The following is a 24,327-nucleotide window of genomic DNA, read 5'->3' as shown; positions in this document are numbered from 1 at the left end:
CACCTTTTTGTTCAACATTGTTCTGGAAGTCCTGGCCAGCAAGAAAAAAAAAATGAAAGGTGAACCCACAAAAATTCCAAGTGACTGTTGTAGACACTGGAGAGCTGAAAAGACACATGCATGCCAATATTCACAGCACTGCTATTTACAATAGTCAAGATACAATAATCCAAGTTCCCATCAACAAATGACTGACTTAAGATACACACACAAACACACAAAATGGAATATTAATATTATGTGGCCATAAAAAGAATGAAATATTGCCACTTGCAGTAACATGGATGGGCCTAGAGAATATTAGGCTTAGTGAAGTCAGTCATACAGAGAGAGACAAAATACTTTATGATACCACTTATATGTGGAATCCAAAAGGTAATACAAGTGAATCTCTACAAAACAGAATCAGACTTACAGGCTTAGAAAACAAACATGGTTACCACAGGGGAGACGGAGTAAGGGAGAGACAAATCAGTATGGGATTAATGGATACAAGCTATATTCATAAAATAGATAAAACAACAAGGATTTCCTGTATAGCACAAGGAATTATATTTAATAGCTTGTAATAACCTATAAAGGAATATAATTTGCAAAAAACCGTGAATCATTTTTACACCTAAAACTAGCATAATATTGTAAATAAACTATACTTCAATTAAAAAATTAAAATTTCTATGGAAATGCAATGGCCCTAGAACAACCAAGTTAACCTAGAAAAACAATAAATGTTGGAGCACTCAAACTGCCAAATTTCAAGAGTCATTATAAGGCTACAGTAATTAACAGGATACTGTTTTCATATAAGGGCAAACAGACCAATGAAACAAAAGACCATGTCCAGAAATAGGTCCAACTATATATATCACTTCATCTTTTCAACGATGCCAATGAAATTCACTGGTTGAAAACAACTGAATGTGTAAAGGATAAGCTTCTGAGTTAACAAGAAAGCTAACAAAAATCAATAGGGTTATGTCAAAAAGGACTTAATAGTTATCTTGAAGGGGCTCTTACTTGCTAGAGCTGTCACAATTTCAGCATAAACAAGCACAGTAATAGCAATATGGGCAGTTTCCCTGGTAGCTCAGTGGGTAAAGAATCCACCTGTAATGCTAGAAACTGCCAGTAGTGCAAGACAGTCAGGTTTGATCTCTGGGTGGGCAAGATACCATGGAGGAGGGCATGCAACCCACTCCAGTATTCTTGCCTGGACAATCCCATGGACAGAGGATTCTGATGGGCTACAGTCCATAGCGTTACAAAGAGTTGGACATGACTGAAGCGACATAGCACACACGTATGGAAGATGCTACTGAAATAATTGCTTTGAAAACTAATAAATGATGCTAAAATATTAAGCATCAGTATGCTTTTCTTAAATACCTGTATCACAATGTAACCAATCAGAAGTTGAGAGTAAATTTCTTTTTATTAGACTATTCTAATTTATAAAAGAGAGATGATAGAATTAAAATAACCCAATTTTGAAATCTATAATTAATCCATGGATCAGGCCTTGAGCACAAATGGTTGTTAATATCACAAAGAGAAAAACAATGTAATATTATGGTGCTTCCTGATAGAAAGATACACGACCATCTATGAATCAACCTTGCTAAAGAACCTGAACCTGAAAGTAAATAAATTAATACTTTACTAGAAATACAGAAGAAATAACATACACTATAGAGATGCAATCAGCAAAAGTTCAGTCACTGAGGAGCTCAACAAGGCAAACAATTCAGTTTCTGAATCAAAAAAAATAAACTGTAGTTTGAAAAAAGAGGAGGAAGGGGAAAAAAAAAAAAAAGAAAAAAGAGGAGGAAGGGAAGGAGGGAAGAAGAGGGATATTTGGAAGGAGAATCCATAGATTAAAAGAGACTCAGAAGATATACAAACTACTGTAATATTTGTCAATGTAGATTCAAAGTAACTTCCAAATATTTTTGTGATATTTATGAGATTACTGGAAAGCTGAATAGTGATTTAATGTCTGATTACATTAAGGAATTCCCTTAAGGGCATCCCTGGTGGCTCAGATGGTAAAGTGTTTACCTGCAATGTGGGAGACCTGGATTCGATCCCTGGGTTGGGAATATCCCCTGGAGAAGGAAATGGCACCCCACTCCAGTACTCTTGCCTGGAAAATCCCATGGACAGAGGAGCCTGGTAGGCTACAATCGCAAAGAATTGAAAACAACTGAGCAGCTTCACTTTCTTTCACTTTACATTGATGACATTCATTTGTGTAATGTGATCATGGTATTGTGGTTATGCATTTAAAATAATCCTTATCTTTTAGGTACATAGTAATATATTGATGGATGAAATAATGTGTGTGAGGTGCTCTAAAACAATAGGGCACCAGGGAGAAGTTGAGGGCACAGACAAAACAAAATAGTTCATGAATTGTTGAAATTGAAAGAGAGGCACATAAGTATTCTGTTTTTGCTTATGTTTGAAATGTCTAATAAGAAAGGCTAAAAAATGCCATTAACAAAATGATGAAAATATTTCCCACAAATAAGGTAAAAGGTTCATAATTTTTCAAAATCAAAGAGAATTCATACAAATGAGCCTGAAAAAGTAACAAAATATACAAACTATAATGAAAATATATGAAATTTTATTGTACTGAATTAAGAATTTCTTCACATCAAAAAATATTTGAAAAAGAATAGATACATGTATATGTTACTTTTCTGTACACCTGAAACTAACACAAATTGTGAATCAACTGTACTCCAACAGAAAAATAGTTAAGATAAAAAGCATAAAAACAAACAGAAACATCAGGGGTTAAAAGGCAACCAAAATGTAAATTATTTGACTAAACCTAATAGATTGTCTACCTCTATTTAGTTATTTAAATAATGATTACTTTGTGTGAGTGGGTGTTTGGTGTATGTAGACGTACTATATAAGGTACCTAATAACAAAGCGGAGAGGAATAAGGAATAAAGAAAATAGTGCTAAGATTTCCACATTTTACACTTTACATTTTACATAAAGAGGTAGAATGTCTAGTTAGAGTTGATTGTGATAAGCTAAGTAAGTATACTATTACCTTGAACAACCACTAAAATATCTGTACAAAGAGATATAGTAAAAACAATAGCCACAGACAACTGGGAATCAAATTTTTAAAATACCATGTATAATAGTACCAAAAATGAAGCACTTATTCATAAATATAACAGAACATATACAAGATTTCTAAGCCGAAAACTACAAAACACTTATGAAAGAAATCAAGGGTAACCTAATCAAATAGGAAGAAATATTATGTTTATGAACTGGAAGACCCTATAAGGATTTATTTCTCTTTCATTCAAAAATCCTGGCATATTTTTTTATGTAAACCTGAGTATAAAACTTATACTCAGGCAAGTGAATTAAAATGGCCATAAAAACTAGGAAGAAAAATAAACTTGCTGGAAATTATACTACTTCATTTTAAGACAATAACAAGCTACAATAATCAAAGTGCAATATGGGCAAAAGGATAGACATACTGAATAATTAGAAATGGAAAATTGAAAGGCAAGTCACAGATTAAAATATTTTCAAATCACATACCTGAAAAAGACTTATATTCAGAATACAGTAGTAACTTTCAAAATTCAATAGTAAGAAAACTGTCCAAATAAAAATAAGGAAAAGGCTTCAACAGCTACTTCACCAGGCAGGATTTACAAAAGGCAAAAAACATATGAGAAAATACTCCTCATCGTTAGACATCAGAGAAATACAAATGAAAGCCACAATGGTATATCATTACATCTATTTAAATAGCTAAAATAAAAATTACTGATAATATCAATGGATGCAAGGAAGCATAGTGAATAGATCTCTCATTCATTACTAATGGGGGATACAGAATGTTATAGCTACTCTGAGAAACAGGCAATTCTTTATAAACTTCAACATACGTAATAATAATCCCTTGTTCACACAAAAAGCTTAATGTATACTTAATGTATATTTCTGATCTTTCTATTCATAATCACCCAAATCTGGAAACAACGAAATTTTCTTCAACTGATATATGCGTAAATAAATCCATTGCATACACACAATGGAAATAAAAAGGAGTAAACTACTGACAAATGAAATAATTTGATTGAATTTCAAAGGCACTATGTTGAGTGAAAGGAACGATTATCAAAATGTCCATTTATAAGACATTTTCCAAAGGAAAAAGAATTGTAGTGATGGGCAACATATCAGTGGTTGTCTGGGCTTATCAGTGGCAGGGAGGAATACAAGACTGCCAAAGGACATTTCTGGAACGTTGGAAAAGTTATGATTGTGATAGAAGTCACATAATTTCATGTGTATTAAAACTCATGCAATTACATAAAACCATTCCATTTTGCTTTAAAGTAATTTTAAAACCAAAATAAATTACCTCCAGATCTTTTGTTAAGAATGTAAAAATATAGAGACAAGAAGCAAGAACTGTAGAGAATTCTGACCTCTGAACTCTGCTTGGATTGTTGCTAATTACAAAATGCTGAGAAAACTGCCCAATAGTGGAAAGGCTATTACACCGTATGGAATTCATACTCAATTCAACGATGAGAGGCAAAGTAAGGAGGTTTGATTATGGTGAATGAGCGAGAGGAACACTTTTAATATATAATTGTGATACCACTACCCTACATCTCTAAAGTTCATAAAAAAGAATGATTCACATGCCAATCACTAGAAGTGGAAAGTAGAGATAGTACCTCCCCGCCGCCCCCAGATAAAGCATTAATACAGTTTTAGAATTCATCTTTGTCTTTCAGTTATACTTAGTTAAATTTATAGTTTTGATACCTGGAGAACTGTCACAGATAGACCAGTACCCTGGTGAGGCTGAAAATAGTACTTTCCATTTACCACTCTCTCGACCAGTATCACTGAGATATTCTGACATCAATGAGAAGTAAATGGCAACCCACTCCAGTACTCTTGCCTGGATAATTCCATGAACAGAGGAGCCTGGTGGGTTACAGTCCATGGGGTCACAGAGTTGGACATGACTAAATGACTAACTTTCTTTTCTTTCTAAGACGAGTCTGACCTGCATTCAACACTACAGTTTTAGAAAATCATTCTGCATAGGATAACTGCTTCGGAAACTGAGAATTTAGTTTTATTGTTTCTATTTAGTGGATATGTGGCTTGTGTTATCATAATTGTATATGTTGTAAGGAATTCTTTGGTGTTTTATTAAAAAAAAAAAAAACTTTGGATTTTAAAAATGGGACCCACAAAGTTTAGAGCTGAATTAAGTAAACTACAGTAGTCCTGATTGGAAGACAGCCTTAGCTCAATCCTGTTTCACCCTAGAGACTTTATGAGAATAATCAAATTACACCCTCGGGTAAGAAAGATTTTAAACTTTTTATTTAGAATTTAACTGATAAATAAAAATGGACTTAATTTCTATACTTAATTTTTCCTTGGAAATTTAATATGGGAGAAGAATTCATATTGCTCAATTTAAAATAGTCTTATACTTTTGATAGTGTATTATTTGGAAGATATATATGCTGTTATTTGGGTTCCTGGTCTAATCCAACGAGCTCTAACAGACAACATGAAGTAATATAGAATGATGTAAATAATAAAGCGATGTTTCACTGGAGTTCATGGTGAACTGAATTAATGTACTTAATTTCTGATCCACTTCATAATGTCCAAAAATCATTTTGGGCAATATAAAAATTATCTTGAAATTTTTTGTTTCACATATTGTTCATTCAGCAGCAATAGACCATTTAAGTTTTCTAAAATGATGATATAAGGCTAGAATACTAAATTAATAATTAGAGATAAAATTCTGGAAGCGATAGAGTTGTATCATTATTTGTAAGCATCACCCTAAATCTGTCATTTGACAAAAAGGAATAGAGGAATTATCTGCATTTAAGCCAAAAAAAAAAAAAAAAAAAGGCCATCCAAATTTAGTCTTCCCTAAAAATACTATCTAATATTTCTTATTATAATATTAAATTACCATATGCTCCTCTGTTTGGTTTCTGGTCAGCAACAGCATAAACTACCTTTATGTAATCATTATTCTTCTTTTTCTTCTTTGGAGAAAAAGCTTTAAAATGCAACAAAACATTTATTTTTAATAATGGTGATGACAGAATTACCCAAGATACACTCTCTTATCACACCATAATAAGAAATGAGCCCACATACTAATTATATTCAGCATTTTGGGGAGGTATTGTAGAACAAGAAGAAATGTGAAATGGGATTACTCTTCAAATATTATCCCTTTAGGTTAAAAGATATACTTGAAGGGACAGAATTTTCTTCTGACAGAAAAAATATACCCGGGCTATTAACTGTAACTTACTGTTTCCTTTTCATAGAGATGGGATATCAATAGAGCTACTGGCTGGAGACCCACTAGCCCACAGTGACAACTGCAACTCTTGAATGTGCCTCACAAATTAGCAAAAGTAACCACATACATATTCCTTCTCTGTAAAAAAGGAAATGATAATTCCTGCTTCTAACCAATTAGGAGGACAAAGGAACTTCATAGAATGTGTGCTCAATGTTTTTTCAGTAAAATTGTCACATATGAGAGTGATCTTTCCTCTAACTAGACCAGGTTCAGCCAATATTCCTTTCTCTCTTATTCTCTCTGTCCCTCTGGAAGCTATTTGGAAGATGACAACATCACTATAGAGGTATAACTCAATTTGTCACCTAGATAAAATAATTTATATACCACTTTCTCAAAAGAGGAGATTTGAGGTAACAATTTGTTTCAAGTGTCTTCTTGACCACATTCACAAACACACAGACACACACACACAGAATACTTAGTACTCTGTGAAACACAAAGGTGGGAGTTACAATATTATGGGTAATTAAGATAGTAGGAAATATGGAATACATGGATTAAGAACAACACAAAGTATTAGAGAGTTCAAAGGAGAGGTATCTTCCAATTACAGACATCAAGAAAGATTTTTTTATTGTGTCATTTATGGTGAATATTTAAAGAACAGTAGGATTTGAATAGATGAACAGTAAACATGGCATTCCAGGCTAGAAACTTGGATAAAGAGAAGCACAGAAGTATAAATGGTAACTTGTGTTTTGGGAAAGGTCAGTAGTCTCATTTGATTAGACAATTAACAGAATGCTTGCTATGGGCTAGAACTTTTGGGCTCTTTATGGGATTTAGAAGTATTATCTTCTCAGATGATAAAACTGATTCAAAGATGTTACATAATTTGTATAACCTATTTACAAGGCTAGAAAATGATAAAGCCAAACTTCAGTTTGGCTCCAGTTTGGGTGCATATCACCCCTAGAACATATCCATCTTCTTCAAGGAGGTAATGTGAAGTAAAGTTAGGTTTTAAGTTTGACCCTCGATGGTGATGAACGGTTGCTTAAGAAGTCTGAGCTTCATTTAAGAGTCAATAGGAATCTAAGTTTGGCAGCCAGGAGAAGAAATTAACAGAGTAGACCTTTACATATAATTATGTAATAGAATAAAAAATGGATTTGAGGCAGGTAAAAATAAGACCCAATGGAGACTAGTTAATAATCTACTGGAGTGACAAAGGGAGGCTCTCACCAAGAAACAGCATTGATGGGACAGAGACAGGATTGATGGGATGCTGTGATAACTCATGGAAGATTATTATGTTCTTCCCTGATACATATACTCACAGATAATTAAAAATAAACCTACATATTTTTATTCTGGCCAAGAAATTTTAATATAATTAATTTAATAAATACTACTATGGTCTTATAATGTTAGAAATAAGAGGGAGCTGGTAGATATTGGGCATAACAAAGTAATGACCTGAAGTCCTTCCTTTAAACTTTCTTTGTTTCTTCCTTTATTCCTTTTTCTTCCCTTCCCTCTGTTTTTCTACTTCCTCCTTTCCTTCATCTTTTTTTTTTCTGGTACTATCTATTTTTTATGACTGACAAAATAGTAGAACATCATGTTGGTAGGTAATAGCAATTATTTACAAATTTTTAGTTTCAGTAGCACAAAATATTACAGGTTCCTATGCAATATTGCTCTTTACAGCATCAGCCTTTACTTCCATCACCAGTCACATCCACAAGTGGTTGCTGTCTTTGCTTTGGCTCCATCTCTTCATTCTTTCTGGAGTTATTTCTTCACCAATCTCCAGTAGCATATTGGGCACCTACCAACCTGGGGAGTTCATCATCACTGTGCTATTTTTTGCCTTTTCAAACAGTTCATGGGATTCTCAAGGAAAGAACACTGAAGTAGTTCACTGTTCCCTTCTCCAGTGGACCACGTTTTGCCAGAACTCTCCAACATGACCCGTCTGTCCTAGGTGGCCCTACACAGCATACTCGTAAGTTCATTGAGTCAGAAAAGGCTGTGATCCATCTGATCAGTTTGGTTTGTTTCCTGTGATTGTGGTTTTCATTCTGTCTGCCCTCTGATGGATAAGAGGCTTATGGAAGCTTCCTGATGGGGGAGACGGACTGAGGAGGAACTAGGTCTTGTTCTGACAGGCGGGGCCCATCACATTGATTATATTCTTTACAGGCAAAGATGGAGAAGCTCTATACAGTCAGCAAAGACAAGACCAGGAGCTGGCTCAGATCGTGAACTCCCTACTGCCTAATTCAGACATAAATTGAAGTCAGTAGGGGAAAATACCAGACTATTCAGGTATGACTGAAATAAAATCCCTTATGATTATACAGTGGAAGTGACAAATAGAGTCAAGGGATTAGATCTGATAGAGTGCCTGAAGAACTATGGACGGAGGTTCATAACATTGTACAGGAGGCAGTGATCAAGACCATCCCAAAGAAAAAGAAATGCAAAAAGGGAAAATGGTTGTCTGAGGAGGCCTTACAAACAGGTGAGAAAAAAAGAGAAGTGAAAGGCAAAGGAGAAAAGGAAAGATATACCCATTTGAATATAGAGTTTCAAAGAACAGCAAGGAGAAATAAAAAAGCATTCCTCAGCAATCAATGCAAAGAAATAGAGGAAAACAATAAAATGGGAGAGACTAGAAATCTGTATAAGAAAATTATAGATACCAAGGGAACATTTCATGCAAAGATGGGCACCATAAAGGACAGAAACGGTATGTACATAACAGAAGCAGAAGATATTAAGAAGAGGTTGCAAAAATACACAGAAGAACTGTACAAAAAGGATCTTCATGACCCAGATAATCATGGTGGGATCACTCACCTAGAGCCAGACATCCTGAAATGTGAAGTCAAGTGGGCCTTAGGAAATATTAGCATAAACAAAACTAGTGGAGGTGACAAAATTCCAGTTGAGTTATTTAAAATCCTAAAAGATGATGCTGTGAAAGTGCCAGACTCAATATGTCAGCAAATTTGGAAAATGGAGCAGTGGCCACAGGACTGGAAAAGGTCAGTTTTCATTCCAATCCCAAAGAAAGGCAATCCCAAAGAATGCTCAGACTACTGCATGATTGCACTCATCTCACACGGTAATAAAGTACTGTTCAAAATTCTCCAAGCCAGGCTTTAACAATACGTGAACTGTGAACTTCCAGATGTTCAAGTTGGATTTAGAAAAGGCAGAGGAAACAGAGACTAAATGCCTACATCCACTGGATCCTCAGAAAAGCAAGGGAGTTCCATAAAAACATCTATTTCTGCTTTATTGACTATGCCAAAGTCTTTGACTGTGTGGATCACAACAAATGGTGGAAAATTCTTAAGGAAATGAAAATAACACACCTGACCTGCCTCCTAATAAATCTGTGTGCCTGTCAAGAAGCAACAGTTAGAACTGGACATGGAACAAAAGATTGGTTGCAAATCTGGTAAGGAGTACGTCAAGGCTACATATTGGCACCCTGCTTATTTAACTTATATGCAGAATACATCATGCGAAAAGCACAGGCTAGAATCAAGATTGCCAGGAGGAATATCAATAACCTCAGATATGCAGATGATAACACCCTTATGGCATACAGTGAAGAAAAACTAAAGGGCCTCCTGATGAAAGTGAAAGAGGAGAGTGAAAAAGCTGGCTTAAAACTCAACATTCTGAAAACTAAGATCATGGCATCACTTCATGGCAAATATGGGGAAACAATGGAAACAGTGAGAGACTATTTTTGGAGGGCTCCAAAATCACTGCAGATGGTGGCTTCAGCCACGAAGTTAAAAGACACTTGCTCCTTGGAAGGAAAGCTATGATCAACTTAGACAGCATATTAAAAAGTAAAGACATTACTTTGTCAACAAAGTTCTATCTAGTCAAAGCAATGGTTTCTCCAGTAGTCATGTATGGATGTGAGAGTTGGACTATAAAGAAAGCTGAGCACTGAAGAATTGATGCTTTTGAACTGTGGTGTTGGAGAAGGCTTGTGAGAGTCCCTTGGACTGCAAGGAGATCCAACCAGTGTATCCTAAAGGAAGTCAGTCCTGAATATTCATTGGAAGGATGGATGCTGAAGCTGAAAACTCCAATACTTTGGCCACCTGATACAAAGAACTGACTCCTTGGAAAAGACCCTGATCCTGGTAAAGACTGAAGGTGGTAGGAGAAGGGGATGACAGAGAATGAGATGTTTGAATGGCGTCACTGACTCAATGGACATGAGTTTGAGTAAGCTCTGGGAGTTGGTGATGGACAGGGAAGCCTGGAGTGCTGCAGTCCATGGGGTCACAAAGAATTGGACAAGGCTGATCAACTAATTTGAACTAAGCACAAAATATATTTTAAGTATAAGGAAGTTGGCTAGAACTGCAGTATAGGGATGACTCTGCTGAACCACTTGATAAGGCTATTCTAGTTTGTTTTAATTTATATATATATATATGTCTACATTTCAACTTGAACTGTGATAGGGAAATTCCTAGAATCCTGCCCTGGTACAAAGCAGATAGCAAGCATGAGTAATTGTTTCGCAAAAGAATTTTTTACATAAATATATAGTCAAGTACTTTCTACATAGCTACATTAGATATTAATATTCTCACATGCATAATGTTGTTCATCTTGTTCTCTGTAATCATTTGTATTTTTCCTCATATCTTCTTTTTTAATGCCACTTTCTTGCATTTTTTGTAAATGATAAGCCATTTTCTTCTCTAGAAGAGCTTGTTTCTAAAATATTAAACAAGTATATTGGTTAACATCAACTTGCTGTTTAAAGAAACAAATAAATATTTAAAAATGTGACAGTATGTTGGAAATGAGCAGTTATTCCTGTCCTGTGACTTGTAAGGTTATTCTGAACATAAATTTGGGAGGGTGGTAATGGGTAAAATTCCATATGTTGTCAAACAGGAAGAATATATTTAACCCTCAGATGCAGTTGTTCTCATTGCACACCTTCAGGGTATCCAGTTGCAGATCAGACATCATCTCAATGTATTGCTCTTCTGTGATTTTAGGCAATTTCTAAATCATCTTCAGTTGGAGAATTCCTTTACTAAAAGTCACTCAGGTCAAACACATATAAACAGAAAATCATACATGAAATCTGGCTTCTTTTTGTATATCTCTGGACTAATATTGACACTAGAAAAGAGACAGCTGCACAGAGAAAGAGCCCCAGTAATCTTCAGAGAATTTCCTAGAGGAGCAGTCAACAAGAGAATGGATTAGTACTTATATGACTTTTATGTGAGAAACTACCCAATACCAAAGACAGGCCCATCCCAAAGGAATCAAGAAAAGAATACTTGACACCAATCTATGATGCTTATTCACATGAGGCTACCCAGAAAAAATTCATTAAATCATAGGGCATTGAGTAGAGTACTAAAATGGGTCTTGCCTCTGCAGTGATGAATAACTCACCCCAGGTTCAATATGGTTCTGTTCTCATCTAACAAATATTAAAAAGCAAGACTTGTAAAAATCAAACCATTTCCAAATAAATCTATCTACATCTAAGAAAAAAGAGCTAAAGAGTATTATACAAAGATGAAAACACTCAGCACACACAATAAAAAGTTCACAATATTTGACATCCAATCAAGGAATACCAAGCATATAAAGTAGCACAGAAATATGACCCATAAAGAGAGTAATCAATCAAAAATAACTCAGAAATGATACAGATGTTAGACTTAAAGATAACATTAAAACAAATAAGCTGAAAATAGAGTTACCATATGATCCTGCAATCCTATTCTTGGGCATATATATAGAGAAAGATACACTCACTTCAACATTCACTGCAGCACTATTTACAACAGCCAAGACAAGGAAGTAATGTAAATGTCCATTGACAGGTGAATGGATAAAGAAGACACGATATGTGTGTATACACATACAATGGAATATTACTCAGTCATAAAAAGAATGACAATGCCACTCGCAGCAACATGGATGGACCTAGAGATTATCATACCAAGTGAAATAAGCCAGAGACAAATATACATCAGTTATATGTGAGATCTAAAAAATAATACAGATAATCTTATTTACAAAGCAGAAATAGACTCACAGGCACAGAAAAAAAAAAATTGAAAACTGCCAAAAAGGGTAGCAGGCAATGGGTAGAGACAAATTAAGAGTTTGATATTAACATATACACACTACTATATATAAAATAGGTAAACAAGGACCTACTGCATAGCACAGGGAACTTTATTCAGTATTTTCTTATTATCTATAGTGGAAAAGAATTTGGAAAAGACTTTATATATACACATGAATATATATGTGTGTGTGTGTGTGTGTGTGTGTATAACTGAATCACTTCTGTACACTTAGAACATCATTATAAATTAACTACACCTGAATTAAAAACATACAATAACTGAATTCCAAATATTTATAAGATAAACAAGAGACACAGAAAGTACAGAAAGTGCCCAAATCAATTTTAAATGTGTGAGATAAGCAGTGCATTTGGTGCATTAATGGTAGAGTTCACATTGAAAGGGAAGAGATTAATATATATTCAGAAAAAGAAACCATCCAAAAAGAAATACTAAGAGAAAAAAAATGCAAAATTAGGGAATGTGGATAAGATGGTAGAGAAGGGAGACCCCAGGCTTCCTTCCTTGATCATGGACATACCAAAATTAAAACTATTTTCAGGGTAACTAAGAGAATGACAGGAAGACTAGCAGAAAAGACTTTCCATAACTAAAGACAGAAAAAAGTAGCCACAATGAGATTGGTAGGACACAAAGAGATGTAATATAGTCTAGAGCCTCACCTTGGGTCAGTGACCCATAAACAACAGAATAATCACAACTGAAAAGGTTCTTCCCAAGGAGAAAAAGGTCCAAGCTCAACATTAGGCTTCCTAGCCAGAGAGGTCCTGCACCAAAAAGACAAACTTCAAGAATATCCGGCTTTGAAACTTAGCAGGGCTTGCGTATGGAAGAACCAGAGGGTGGTAGGAAATAATGACTTTGCTCTAGAAAGGCACATGCAAATATATGTTTTGAGGCCCAGAGCAGAGGCAGTAAGGTGAAAGAAGCATGGATCAGACCAGCTTGTTCATCTTGGAGAGATTCTTGGAGAGACAGGAGGCAAGTGGCATTCCCTTTGGGGATGGGGATGAGGGTGGCAGCCACTTTTGGAGGCCTGATTTACTACAAGGATACCAATGCTGCTAAGTACCATTTTGGGGTCCTCCTTTTAGGTCTTTAGCACTGAGGGATGACTTGCTAACAAGGGAGCTGGCAACAGTCCTGGGACCCATCTGGGCTATACGACCATCCTGATTGGGACCCATCATCTCCCAACAGGGGCCTGGTACCTGCTCCATTTACCAGAGGTCCCACAGCCACTCTTACTAGGACACGCGTTGTCTACCAGTCATCTGGCTGAGGCATGGGACCCTTGGGCCTTTCAACCAGCTGCACCAGGACCCAGTGCTGTCCACCAGTGGGCATGGCAGCCATCGTGTGATGCAGAACTTGGCAGTCAACCAGGCCATGTAGATCTGATATGGGACACCTTTTGAGCACATAGTTCTCATGACCAGAAGAGAGTGTACCGCTGTGCCTCAAAGGATATTACCCACATAAGTACACATCTTCAGGACTTGGAAATGTAACCAATGTATCTAATACATAGAAATAAATAAAAAGAATTAGGCAAAATGAGAGAAATATGTTCCAAACATAAACAAAACTTCAGAAAAGAACTAAATAAGGGGAGACAAGCAATCTACCTGATAAAAGAGTTCAAGATTATGGGCATAAGCTGCTCAAGGAACACAGAAGAAGATGGATGAACCAGTGAGAAGTTTAACAAGCGTTAGAAAACAGAGAGAGGAATCAAATGGAACTAATAAAATAGCTAAAAACAAACAAACAAAACACGAGAAGGAGTTAACTGATTAGCTGATACAGAGGAAGGGATCAGTGAATTGTAAGACAGAGTAGTTGGAATCACCTAACCGGAACTGAAAGAAAGAAAAAAAGAGTTAAACAAAATGAGAGTTTAAGACAATTCTAGACATCAGTCATACCATAATTTGCATTACAATGGTCACAGAAGGAGGAGAAGAGAGAAGGAAAGTGGCTGAGGACTTAGATGAAGAAAAAAATAGATGAAAACTTGTCTAATGTGGGAAAGAAAACAGCCATCCATGTCCAAGAAGCACAAAGAATCCCAATCAAGATCAACCAAAGAGGTTCACACCAATTTCTGTCAAAAATTAAAGAAAAGAAGGAATCCTGAAAGCAGCAGGGGAAAAGCAAATAGTTATATATCCATAAGACTCTGAGCTAACTTTTCAGCAGAAATTTTGCACTTCAGAAGAGTGGTACAATACTTCAAAGTGATAAACGGAAAAGTTACAACTAAGAATATTTAGCAAGGCTGTCATTCAAATTTGAAGGTCAGTCCATGAATTTTGTAGGTAGGTGCCCAATATGCTACTGGAGATCAGTGGAGAAGTAACTCCAGAAAGAATGAAGGGATGGAGCCAAAGCAAAAACACATCCAGTTGTGGATGTGACTGGTGATAGAAGTAAAGTCCAATGCTGTAAAGAGCAATATTGCATAGAAACCTGGAATGTTAGGTCCATGAATCAAGGCAAATTGGAAGCAGTCAAACAGGAGATGGCAAGAGTGAACATTGACATTCTAGGAATCAGCAAACTAAGATGGACTGGAATGGGTGAATTTAATTCAGATGATGATTATATTTACTACTGTGGGCAGGAATCCCTTAGAAGAAATGGAGTAGCCATCATAGTCAACAAAAGAGTCCAAAATGCAGTACTTGGATGCAATATCAAAGATGACAGAATAATCTCTGTTCATTTCCAAGGCAAACCATTCAATATCATGGTAACTCAAGTCTATGCCCTGACCAGGAACGCTGAAGAATCCAAAGTTGAATGTTTCTATGAAGACCTACAAGACCTTTTAGAACACTCAAAAAAGATTTCTTTTTTATTATAGGGGACTGGGAATAAGTCCTGGGTGTTCACTGGAAGGACTGATGTTGAAGCTGAAACTCCAATATTTTGGCCACCTGATGTGAAGAGATGACTCTTGAAAAGATCCTGATGTTGGGAAAGATTGAAGGCAGGAGGAGAAGGGGACAACAGAGGATGAGATGGTTAGATGGCATCACTGACTCAATGGACATGAGTTTGGGTAAACTCTGGGAGTTGGTGATGGACAGGGAGGCCTGGCATGCTGCAGTTCATGGGGTCGAAAAGAGTCAGAAACGACTGAGTGACTGAACTGAACTGAACGGAAAAGACAACTAAAAAGTTTTATAAGAAATGTGAAAAGGACTGCTCTAAGCAGAAAAGAGCATATGAAATATGAAAAACACAAAAGGAAAAATCTCATTGGTAAAGGCACACACACAGTAAAGGCAGTGGATCAAGCACTTATAAAACTAGTAGGAAAGTTAAAAAACAAAAGTAGTAAAATCATATCCACAGTAAGTAGTTAAGTCAAAATGAAAATTGGTTGCATGGTTGTGTCCAACTCTGTGATCCCATGGACTGTAGCCCATCAGCCTCCTCTGCCCATCAAGTTCTCCAGGCACGAGTACTGGAGTGGGTTGCCATTTCCTTCTTCAGGGGATCTTCCCGACCCAGGGATCGAAGCTGGTTCTCCTGCATTGCAGGCAGATTCTTTACCAGCTGAGCTACTAGGGAAGCCCAACCTGGGGGTCCAGCAAAGTGACTCAGAACCCCTAGGGAATTTGACTTTGGAGGCCAGTGGGATTAGATTACAGAACTTCCATAGGACCGGGGAAACAGACTCTTGGAGGGCACAAACAAAACCTTGTGCACATCAGGAGCCAGGAGAAAGGAGCAATCCTGACGAGAGACTGAGTCACACTTGACTGTGAGTGTAGTTAAGTAGTTAAGGGATGTACAAAAAGTAGTTACGGGATACCCCAAAATATATAAAATATAATATGTCAAAGCATTAAAAATGGAGGGGAGAATAAAACTATAGGATTGTTAGAAAGCATTTGAATCAAAGAGATAATCAACTAAAGCAATCATATGTAATGCACACACACACACACACACACACACACACACACACACACACATATACATATATATATATGATTTTACACACACACACACGTTTTATGCTTCCCAGGTTGCTCAGTGGTAAAGAATCTGCCTGCCAATGCAGGGGACACAGGAGATGCAGGTTTGACCCCTGAGTTGGGAAGAGCCCCTGGAGTAGGAAATGGCAATCCACAAAAATATGTGTATGTGGAGGCTAGATAATATGCTACTAAAAAACCAATGGGTCACTGAAGCAGTCAAACTAAAAATATCTGGAGACAAAAGAAAATGGAAACACAATGACCCAAAATCTAAGGGAAGCAACTTTTCTAAGAGGGAACTTAAAAGAAGTTCTAAGAGGAAGTTTACAGCAATAGAAGCTTACATCAGGGAACAAAATTCTCAAATAAACCACCTAATCTACACCCAAAGAAGCTAGAAAAAGAACAAACAAACTCAGAGTTAGTAGAAGCAAGGAAGTCATACAGGTCAGAGCAGAATAAATGGAACAAAGACTAAAAAAAGTTGGAAAAGATCAATAAAAATAAGATCTGGCTCCTTGAAAAGATAAAAAAATTGAAAAATCTTTATCCAGGCTCATCAAGAAAGAGAGGGCCCAAATAAAATTAGAAATGGAAAAGAATTTATAATCAACACCATAAAAGATTATGATGAACAGTTATATCCCAATAAAATATACAAGCTAGAAGAAATATACATTCCTAGAAATGTATAATCTCCCAAGACTGAAGATAAAATATGAAAAAAGAAATTGCCAGTAATGAAATTTAATCAATAGGACCAGAAAGCTTTACTGATGAATACTACCAATATTTAAAGAACTTAGTATCTATCCTTCTCAAACAATTCCAAAATATCAAAGAGTAAGGAAGGGTCTTCCAAACTAATTCTAGGAGACCAGCATCACTCTGAAACAAGACAAAAACACCACTCAAAAAAGGAAATTACAGGTCATTATCAATGGTAGACACAGATGTAAACAGCCTCAAAATATTAGAAGTCAGAATTTGACAATACATTATAAGGATCACACACCATGATCAAGTGGGATTTGTCCAAAAAGTATAAGAGTGTTTCAGTATCTGCAAAAAAATCAATATGATACATATTAACAGTGTGAAAAATAGAAATAATACAATTATTTCAATCAATGCAGAAAAAGGTGCTAATAAAATTCAATATCTATTTATGATAAACACTCTCCTATGGCTGACTCATGTTAATGCTTGGCAGAAATCAACACAATTATGTAAAGCATTTATCTCTCAATAAAAAAATAAAAAGTTAAAAAAAAAAACCTCTCCACAAAGTAGGTGACAGGGGAAGCATACCCCAACATAATAAAGGTCATATGTGATAATCCTACAGCCAACATCATAGTTAATGCTGAAAAGTTGAAAGCATTTCCTATAAGATAAGGAATAAGACAAGGATACCCCATTCCACTACCTTTATTGAACATAGTATTGGAAGTCATTTTGAAGAGGCAGAGGAACCAGAGATAAAAGTGCGAACATTTTTGTTGGTTCATGGAGAAAGCAAGGACGTTCAAAAAAAAAAACATCTACTTCTGCTTTGTTTACTACACTAAAACCTTTGACTATCTGGATCACAACAAACTGGAAAATTCTTATAGTTGTGGGAGTACCACACCACCTTACCTGTCTCCTGAGAAAGCTAAATGCAGGCCAAGAAGCACAAGACAGAATGGACATGGAAGAATTGACTGGTTCCAAATTGGGAAAGGAATATGACAAGACTGCATACTGTCACCTTGCTTATTTAACTTAAATGCAGAGTACATCACACAAAACACTAGACTGGATGAATCACAAGCTGGAATCAAGATTGCTGAAAGAAATATCAACAACCTCAGATATGAAGATGATACCACTTTAATAGCAGAAAGTGAAGATGAACTAAAGCGCCTCTTGAGGAGGGCGAAAGAGATGAGTGAGATGGCTTGAAACTCGGTGTTCAAAAAACAAAGAACATGGCATCTGGTCCCATCACTTCATGGCAAATAGAAGGGGAAAAAGTGGAAGCAGTGACATATTTTCTTTTCTTGGGCTCCAAAATTACTAAAGATGGTGACTGCAATCATGAAATTAAGACACATGCTCCTTGGAAGAAAAGCTATGGCCAATCTAGACAAGTATTCAAAAAGCAGAGGTATCACTTTGCTGACAAAAGCCCATACAGTCAAAGCTATGGTTTTTCCAGTAGTTATATACAGATGTGAGAGTTGTACCATAAAGAAGGCTGAGTACAATTCAATGCTTTTGAATTGTGGTGCTGTTCACAGAAGACTCTCGAGAGTCCCTTGGACTGCATGGAATTCAAAACAATCAACCCTAAAGGAAATCAACCCTGAATATACATTGGAAGGACTGATGCTGAAGTTCCAATGTTTTGGTCACTTGATGCAAAGAACTGACTCACTGGAAAAGACCCTGAGGCTGTAGAGACAGAAAGCAAATGGAGAAGGGGACAACAGAGGATGAGATGGTTAGATAGCATCACTGACTCAAGGGATATGAATTAGAGTAAACTCCAGGAGATAGTGGAAGACAGAGGAGCCTGGTGAGCTACAGTTCAGGAGAGAGCAAAGAGTCAGACATAACTTATCAACTGAACACTGGAAGTCCTAGCCATAATACTTAGACAAGTAAAGAAATGAGCTGTGTCCAAATTGGAAAAGAAGATGTAAAACTGTTTTGCAGATGACATTTTATTATATAGAGAAAATCCTAAAGATGCCCCCAAATTTATTAGAACTAATAAATTAATTCAGTAAGACTGCAGGTACAAAATTAATAATCACAAGTCATGTTTGTACAAACCAACAATGAACTAACAGAAAGAGAAATTAAGGATCAATCTCATTTACAATTGCATCAAAAAGAATACATTACCTAGGAATAACTCTAACAAAGGAAATTAAAGACTTAAAATCACAAACTCTAAGACATTAATGAAATAAATTTAAGACAACACAAAAAATTGGAAAGATATACTGTGCTCACAAATTGGAAGAATTAATATTGTTAAGATGACCGTATTTCCCAAGGCAATGTACAGATCCAATGTAAACCCTATTAAAATACCAATGGCATTTATGGAACTAGAACAAATAATTCTAAAATTGGTATGAAAACATAAAAGTTTTTGAGATAGATGAGCGTCTTTTCTCAAAACAATCTTGAGAAAGATGTTCAAAATCATAATCCCTGGTTTCAAACTATACTACAAAACTACAGTAATCAAAACAGTCTGGAGATGGCACAAAAGCAGAAACATATATCACTACAACAGAAGAGAGCATCCAGAAAGAAACCTGCACTTATATGGTCAATTAATGTACAACAAAGGAGGCATAAATATACAACAGGAAAAAGATAGCTTCTTCAATAAATGGTGTTGGGAAAACTGGACAGTTAAAGGGAAAAGATAAAACTGATTTACTTTCTCATATCACATACAAAAACAAATTCAAAATGGATTAAGGATTTAAATGTTTAACATTCCAAACCAAAAAACTCCTAGAAAAAACAGGTATTATGATCTTTGAAATAAATTTTAGCATTATTGTTACTATTCTGATCTGGCTCTTCAGGCAAAAAAAAAAAAAAAAGCAAAAATAGACAAATGAGACTGCAAAAAACTAAAACTTTTTTGGACACATAGATTCTTGGCAAAACAGAAAGGCAATTTACTGAGTGAGAGAAGATATTTGTAAATGATATACATAATAAAAGGTTAGTATCCAAAATATAAAATGGAATCATATAACTTATCAAAAACAAATAAACAACCCAACCAAAAATGGGCAGAGGACTTGAATGGACATTTTTCTAAAAAACACACTGATGGCCAAAAAATACATGAAAAGATGCTCAACATCACTAATCTTCAGGGAAATGCAAATCAAAATCACAATGAGTACCACCACACCTCTGCCAAAATGGCTATCATTAAAAACACTAATAACAAATGGTAAGGATGTGGAGAGTAAAAAAAGTTGGCTTAAAGTTCAGCATTCCGAAAACTAAGATCATGGAATCTGGTTCCATCACTTCAAGGGAAATAGATGGGGAGACAGTGGCAACAGTGGCTGACTTTATTTTTCTGGGCTCTAAAATCACTGCAGATGGTGATTGCAGCCATGAAATTAAAAGACACTTACTTCTTGGAAGAAAAGCAATGATCAACTTAGACAGCATATTAAAAAGCAGAGACATTACTTTGTCAACAAAGGTCCATCTAGTCAAGGCTGTGGTTTATCCAGTGGTCATGTATGGATGTGATAGTTGGACTATAAAGAAAGCTGAGTGCCAAAGAATTGATGCTTTTGAACTGTGGTGTTGGAGATGACTCTTGAGAGTCCCCTGGACTGGAAGGAGATCTAACTAGTCTATCCTAAAGGAAATCAATCCTGAATATTCATTGGAAATTGGTGAAATTCCAATACTTTGGCCACCTGATGAGAAGAGCTGACTCATTTGAAAAGACCCTGATGCTGGGAAAGATTGAGGGCAGGAAGAGAAGGGGACGGCAGAGGATGAGATGGTTGGATGGCATCACCGACTCAATGGACATGAGTTTGGGTAGACTCCGGGGTTGGTGATGGACAGCGAGGCCTGGAATGCTGCAGTCCATGGGGTCACACAAAGTTGGACATGACTGAGTGACTGAACAGAACTGAACTGAAGGATGTGGAGAAAAGGGAACCCTCAAGGCACTGTTGTCTGGATTATAAATTATAAGCTGGTAGCAGCCACTACAGAAAACAGTATGTAAAATCCTAAAAAAATTTTAAATAGAGCTACCATATGATCCAGCAATTTCACTTCTGGATATTTAATCAAAGGAAATACAAACACTAATACAAAAGATGCAGGCACTCAAGTGTTCACTGCAGTAGTATTAACAGTAGCCAAGAAAAGGAAGCAATCTAAGTGTTCATCCATAGTCAAATGGATAACTAAGATGTGGTCACACACAATGGAATATTATTTAGCCATTAAAAATATTCAATCTTGCCATTTGTGACAACATGGACAATCTGAAAGATATTATGCTAAGTGAAATAATTCACAATAAGACAAATGTGACATAATATCAAATGTAGAACCTAAAAAATAAAACTAACAAATTCAGATACAGACAACAAGAAACAGGTGGTTTCCAGAAGGAGTTTGGTGGGAAGTGGATGTAGGGATGTAGGGTATTAAGAAGTACAAATCTCAAGTTATCTAATGAATTAAAGGGACAAAATATACAGCATCTGGAATACAGTCAATAATATAAATGAGCTTGTATAACAAAGTTTACCAGACATATTGTGGTGATCATTTTACAATGTATGGGTGTGTCAAATCATTACATAAAACACCTGAAGCTAACATAATACTGTACACTGACTATTTCAATTAAAGTACTACAAAATGAAAAACATCATTAAGGTCTGGTGCAATGTCAAGCAGTCTAATATCTCTGTAGAGAGGCAAGACAGGACAAAATAAATATTTGACAATAATGTCCATTATAATTTCTTCTAATAAACGTTTATACTGGAGGTTCTAGTCAATGCAATCAGGCAAGAAAAGGAACTAAAAAAGCATCCATGTTTAATGAGCACCAAGATCATTTGTAGCACCATGATCATTTATGTAAAACATCAGTTGGCACCCACAATAAAACTACTAGAGCTAGTAAGTGTTTTTATCCATATAAGATGAATATTAAAAATTGCTTTCCTATATCCTAGCATAAAATAATTGTAATTTAAAATTAAAAATACAAATTATAATACATTAAATTATGAAATATATAGGAATAAATCTAGCAAAAGATGTGTAAAAGCTGTACACTTCTAATTATATAAGAAAAATTAAGAAGACATAAATAAATAGAGGTATTTGGTTCATGAGTTGGAAGATCCAATGTAATCAAGAGATCAGTTATGCCCAAAATGACCTATACTGTCAATACATTTCCCACCAAACTCTCAGCAAACTTTCCTGGCAAACATTGACAAGATGGTTTTAAAATATAAATATAGAAATATAAATGTAAATATAGATTAAACAAAATAACTCTGAAACAGAAAAACAAATTTGGAATACTAAAATTACTGATTTAAAGAATTATTAAATGTATAATCAAGAGAAGACAAATAGGTCAAAAAACAGAAAAAAGGAGTAAAGCTAGACTAATGAAACTCATTTTTGACAAAGAAGCTAAGATAAATCTCTTATCTTAAAAGTTTTTGATAACTCTGAAACACACACATAATTTGAGTAAAAATATAGGTAATGTCAAATCTAAAAGAAAAGAATATAGATTATACTAAGAAACACATAAAATGAATTGAAAAGCTTTTATATTAAAACATAATTCATAGAGACAATTTGGAATAGCTGCACTGGAATTCAAAAAGCCAATTTAGAATAACTGTACTAGAAATACCAACAATTCAAACTGCTCTGCCATTAAGATGCCTCAAGCAGCCTGTCATACTAGCATGCCTACCATCAGTGGTCATGTTTAATGGGTATGCCCAGTGCCAGAATTTGATTGAGACTAAAGTTTATGGAGACACAGTAAATGTCATCAGGTGAAAATTAAGAGGAAACCTGGGGCATTCTATTGCTACACCTAAAAGAATGAAATTTGAATATTCACTAACACCATACACAAAAATAAACGCAAAATGGATCAAAGACCTAAATATAAGGCCAGATGTTATAAGACTCTTAAGAGGAAAATATAGCCAGAACACTCTTTGACATAAATCACAACTATATCTTTTTCTTGATCCACCTCCTAGAGTAATGAAAAGAAAAATGAAAAAAAAAAAACAAAGACAAAAAACAAATAGGACCTAATTAAACTTAAAAGCTTCTGCACAGCAAAAGAAACCATAAACAAAAAGGGAGAATAAATTTGCAAATGAGACAGAAAAGGAATTAAGTCTCCAAAATTTACAAACAGTCCCTTCAGCTCAGTTAGAAAAACACACAGTCCAATCAAAAATAAGCAGAAGGTCTAAACAGACATTTCTCCAAAGACCAACAGATGGTCAAAAAGCATAAGAGTGTAGTTCTATTTTTAATTTTTTAAGGAATCTCCATACTATTCCCCATAGTAGTTGTACCATTACATTGCCATAATAGTGTAGAAGGGTTCCCTTTTCTTCTCCACACCTTCTCCAGCATTGATTGATTGTAGACTTTTTGATGATGACCATTCTGACCAGTATGAAGTGATATCACATTGTAGTTTTGATTTGCATTTCTCTGATAATTAGTGGAGAATAATATGGAGATTCCTTAAAAAACTAAAAACAGAACTACTATATAAGACCTAGTAACCCTGCTCCTGGCCAAGTATCCAGAGAAAACTATAGTCCAAAAGGATACACACTCTTCAGTGTTCATTGCAGCATTATTCACAACAGCCAAAACATGGAAGCAATTCAAATGTCCATTGATAGAGGAACGGATAAAGAAGATGTGGTACATGTATACAACAGAAAGTTACTCAGCCATAAAAAATGAAATAATGCCGTTTGTAGCAACACAGATGACCTGGATAGAGATGATCATACCAAGTCAGACAGAAAAGACAAATATTTTATGATATCACTCATATGTAGGATACAAATTTAAAAAAAAAATGAACTTATTCACAAAACAGAAACAGACTTACAGATATGGAAAACAAACTTATGGTTACAAAAGAGGAAATGTGAGGGGGTGGAGGAATAAATCAGAAGCTTGTGATAACACACACAAAACACTACTATATACA

General features: G+C 35.5%; 1 protein-coding gene across 1 annotated transcript in view; it reads right to left on the bottom strand.

Annotated features, from left to right (window-relative positions):
- The window catches only part of FSIP2 (fibrous sheath interacting protein 2), a 134,440-nt gene that overhangs the window by 91,775 nt on the left and 18,338 nt on the right, over positions 1-24,327 (bottom strand). The window contains exons 8-9 of the mRNA XM_065929002.1: positions 11,002-11,128; positions 3,071-3,091 (exon numbers count right to left, since the gene is read on the bottom strand). Coding sequence (XP_065785074.1) covers positions 3,071-3,091; positions 11,002-11,128 — 148 coding nt within the window. The remainder of the gene's footprint in view (positions 1-3,070; positions 3,092-11,001; positions 11,129-24,327) is intronic.

Source organism: Muntiacus reevesi, chromosome 3, assembly GCF_963930625.1.
Source record: "Muntiacus reevesi chromosome 3, mMunRee1.1, whole genome shotgun sequence".
Classification (NCBI taxonomy): domain Eukaryota; kingdom Metazoa; phylum Chordata; class Mammalia; order Artiodactyla; family Cervidae; genus Muntiacus; species Muntiacus reevesi.
The sequence above is the reverse complement of the archived record's forward strand: the minus strand, read 5'-3'. Positions and strand labels throughout refer to the sequence as shown.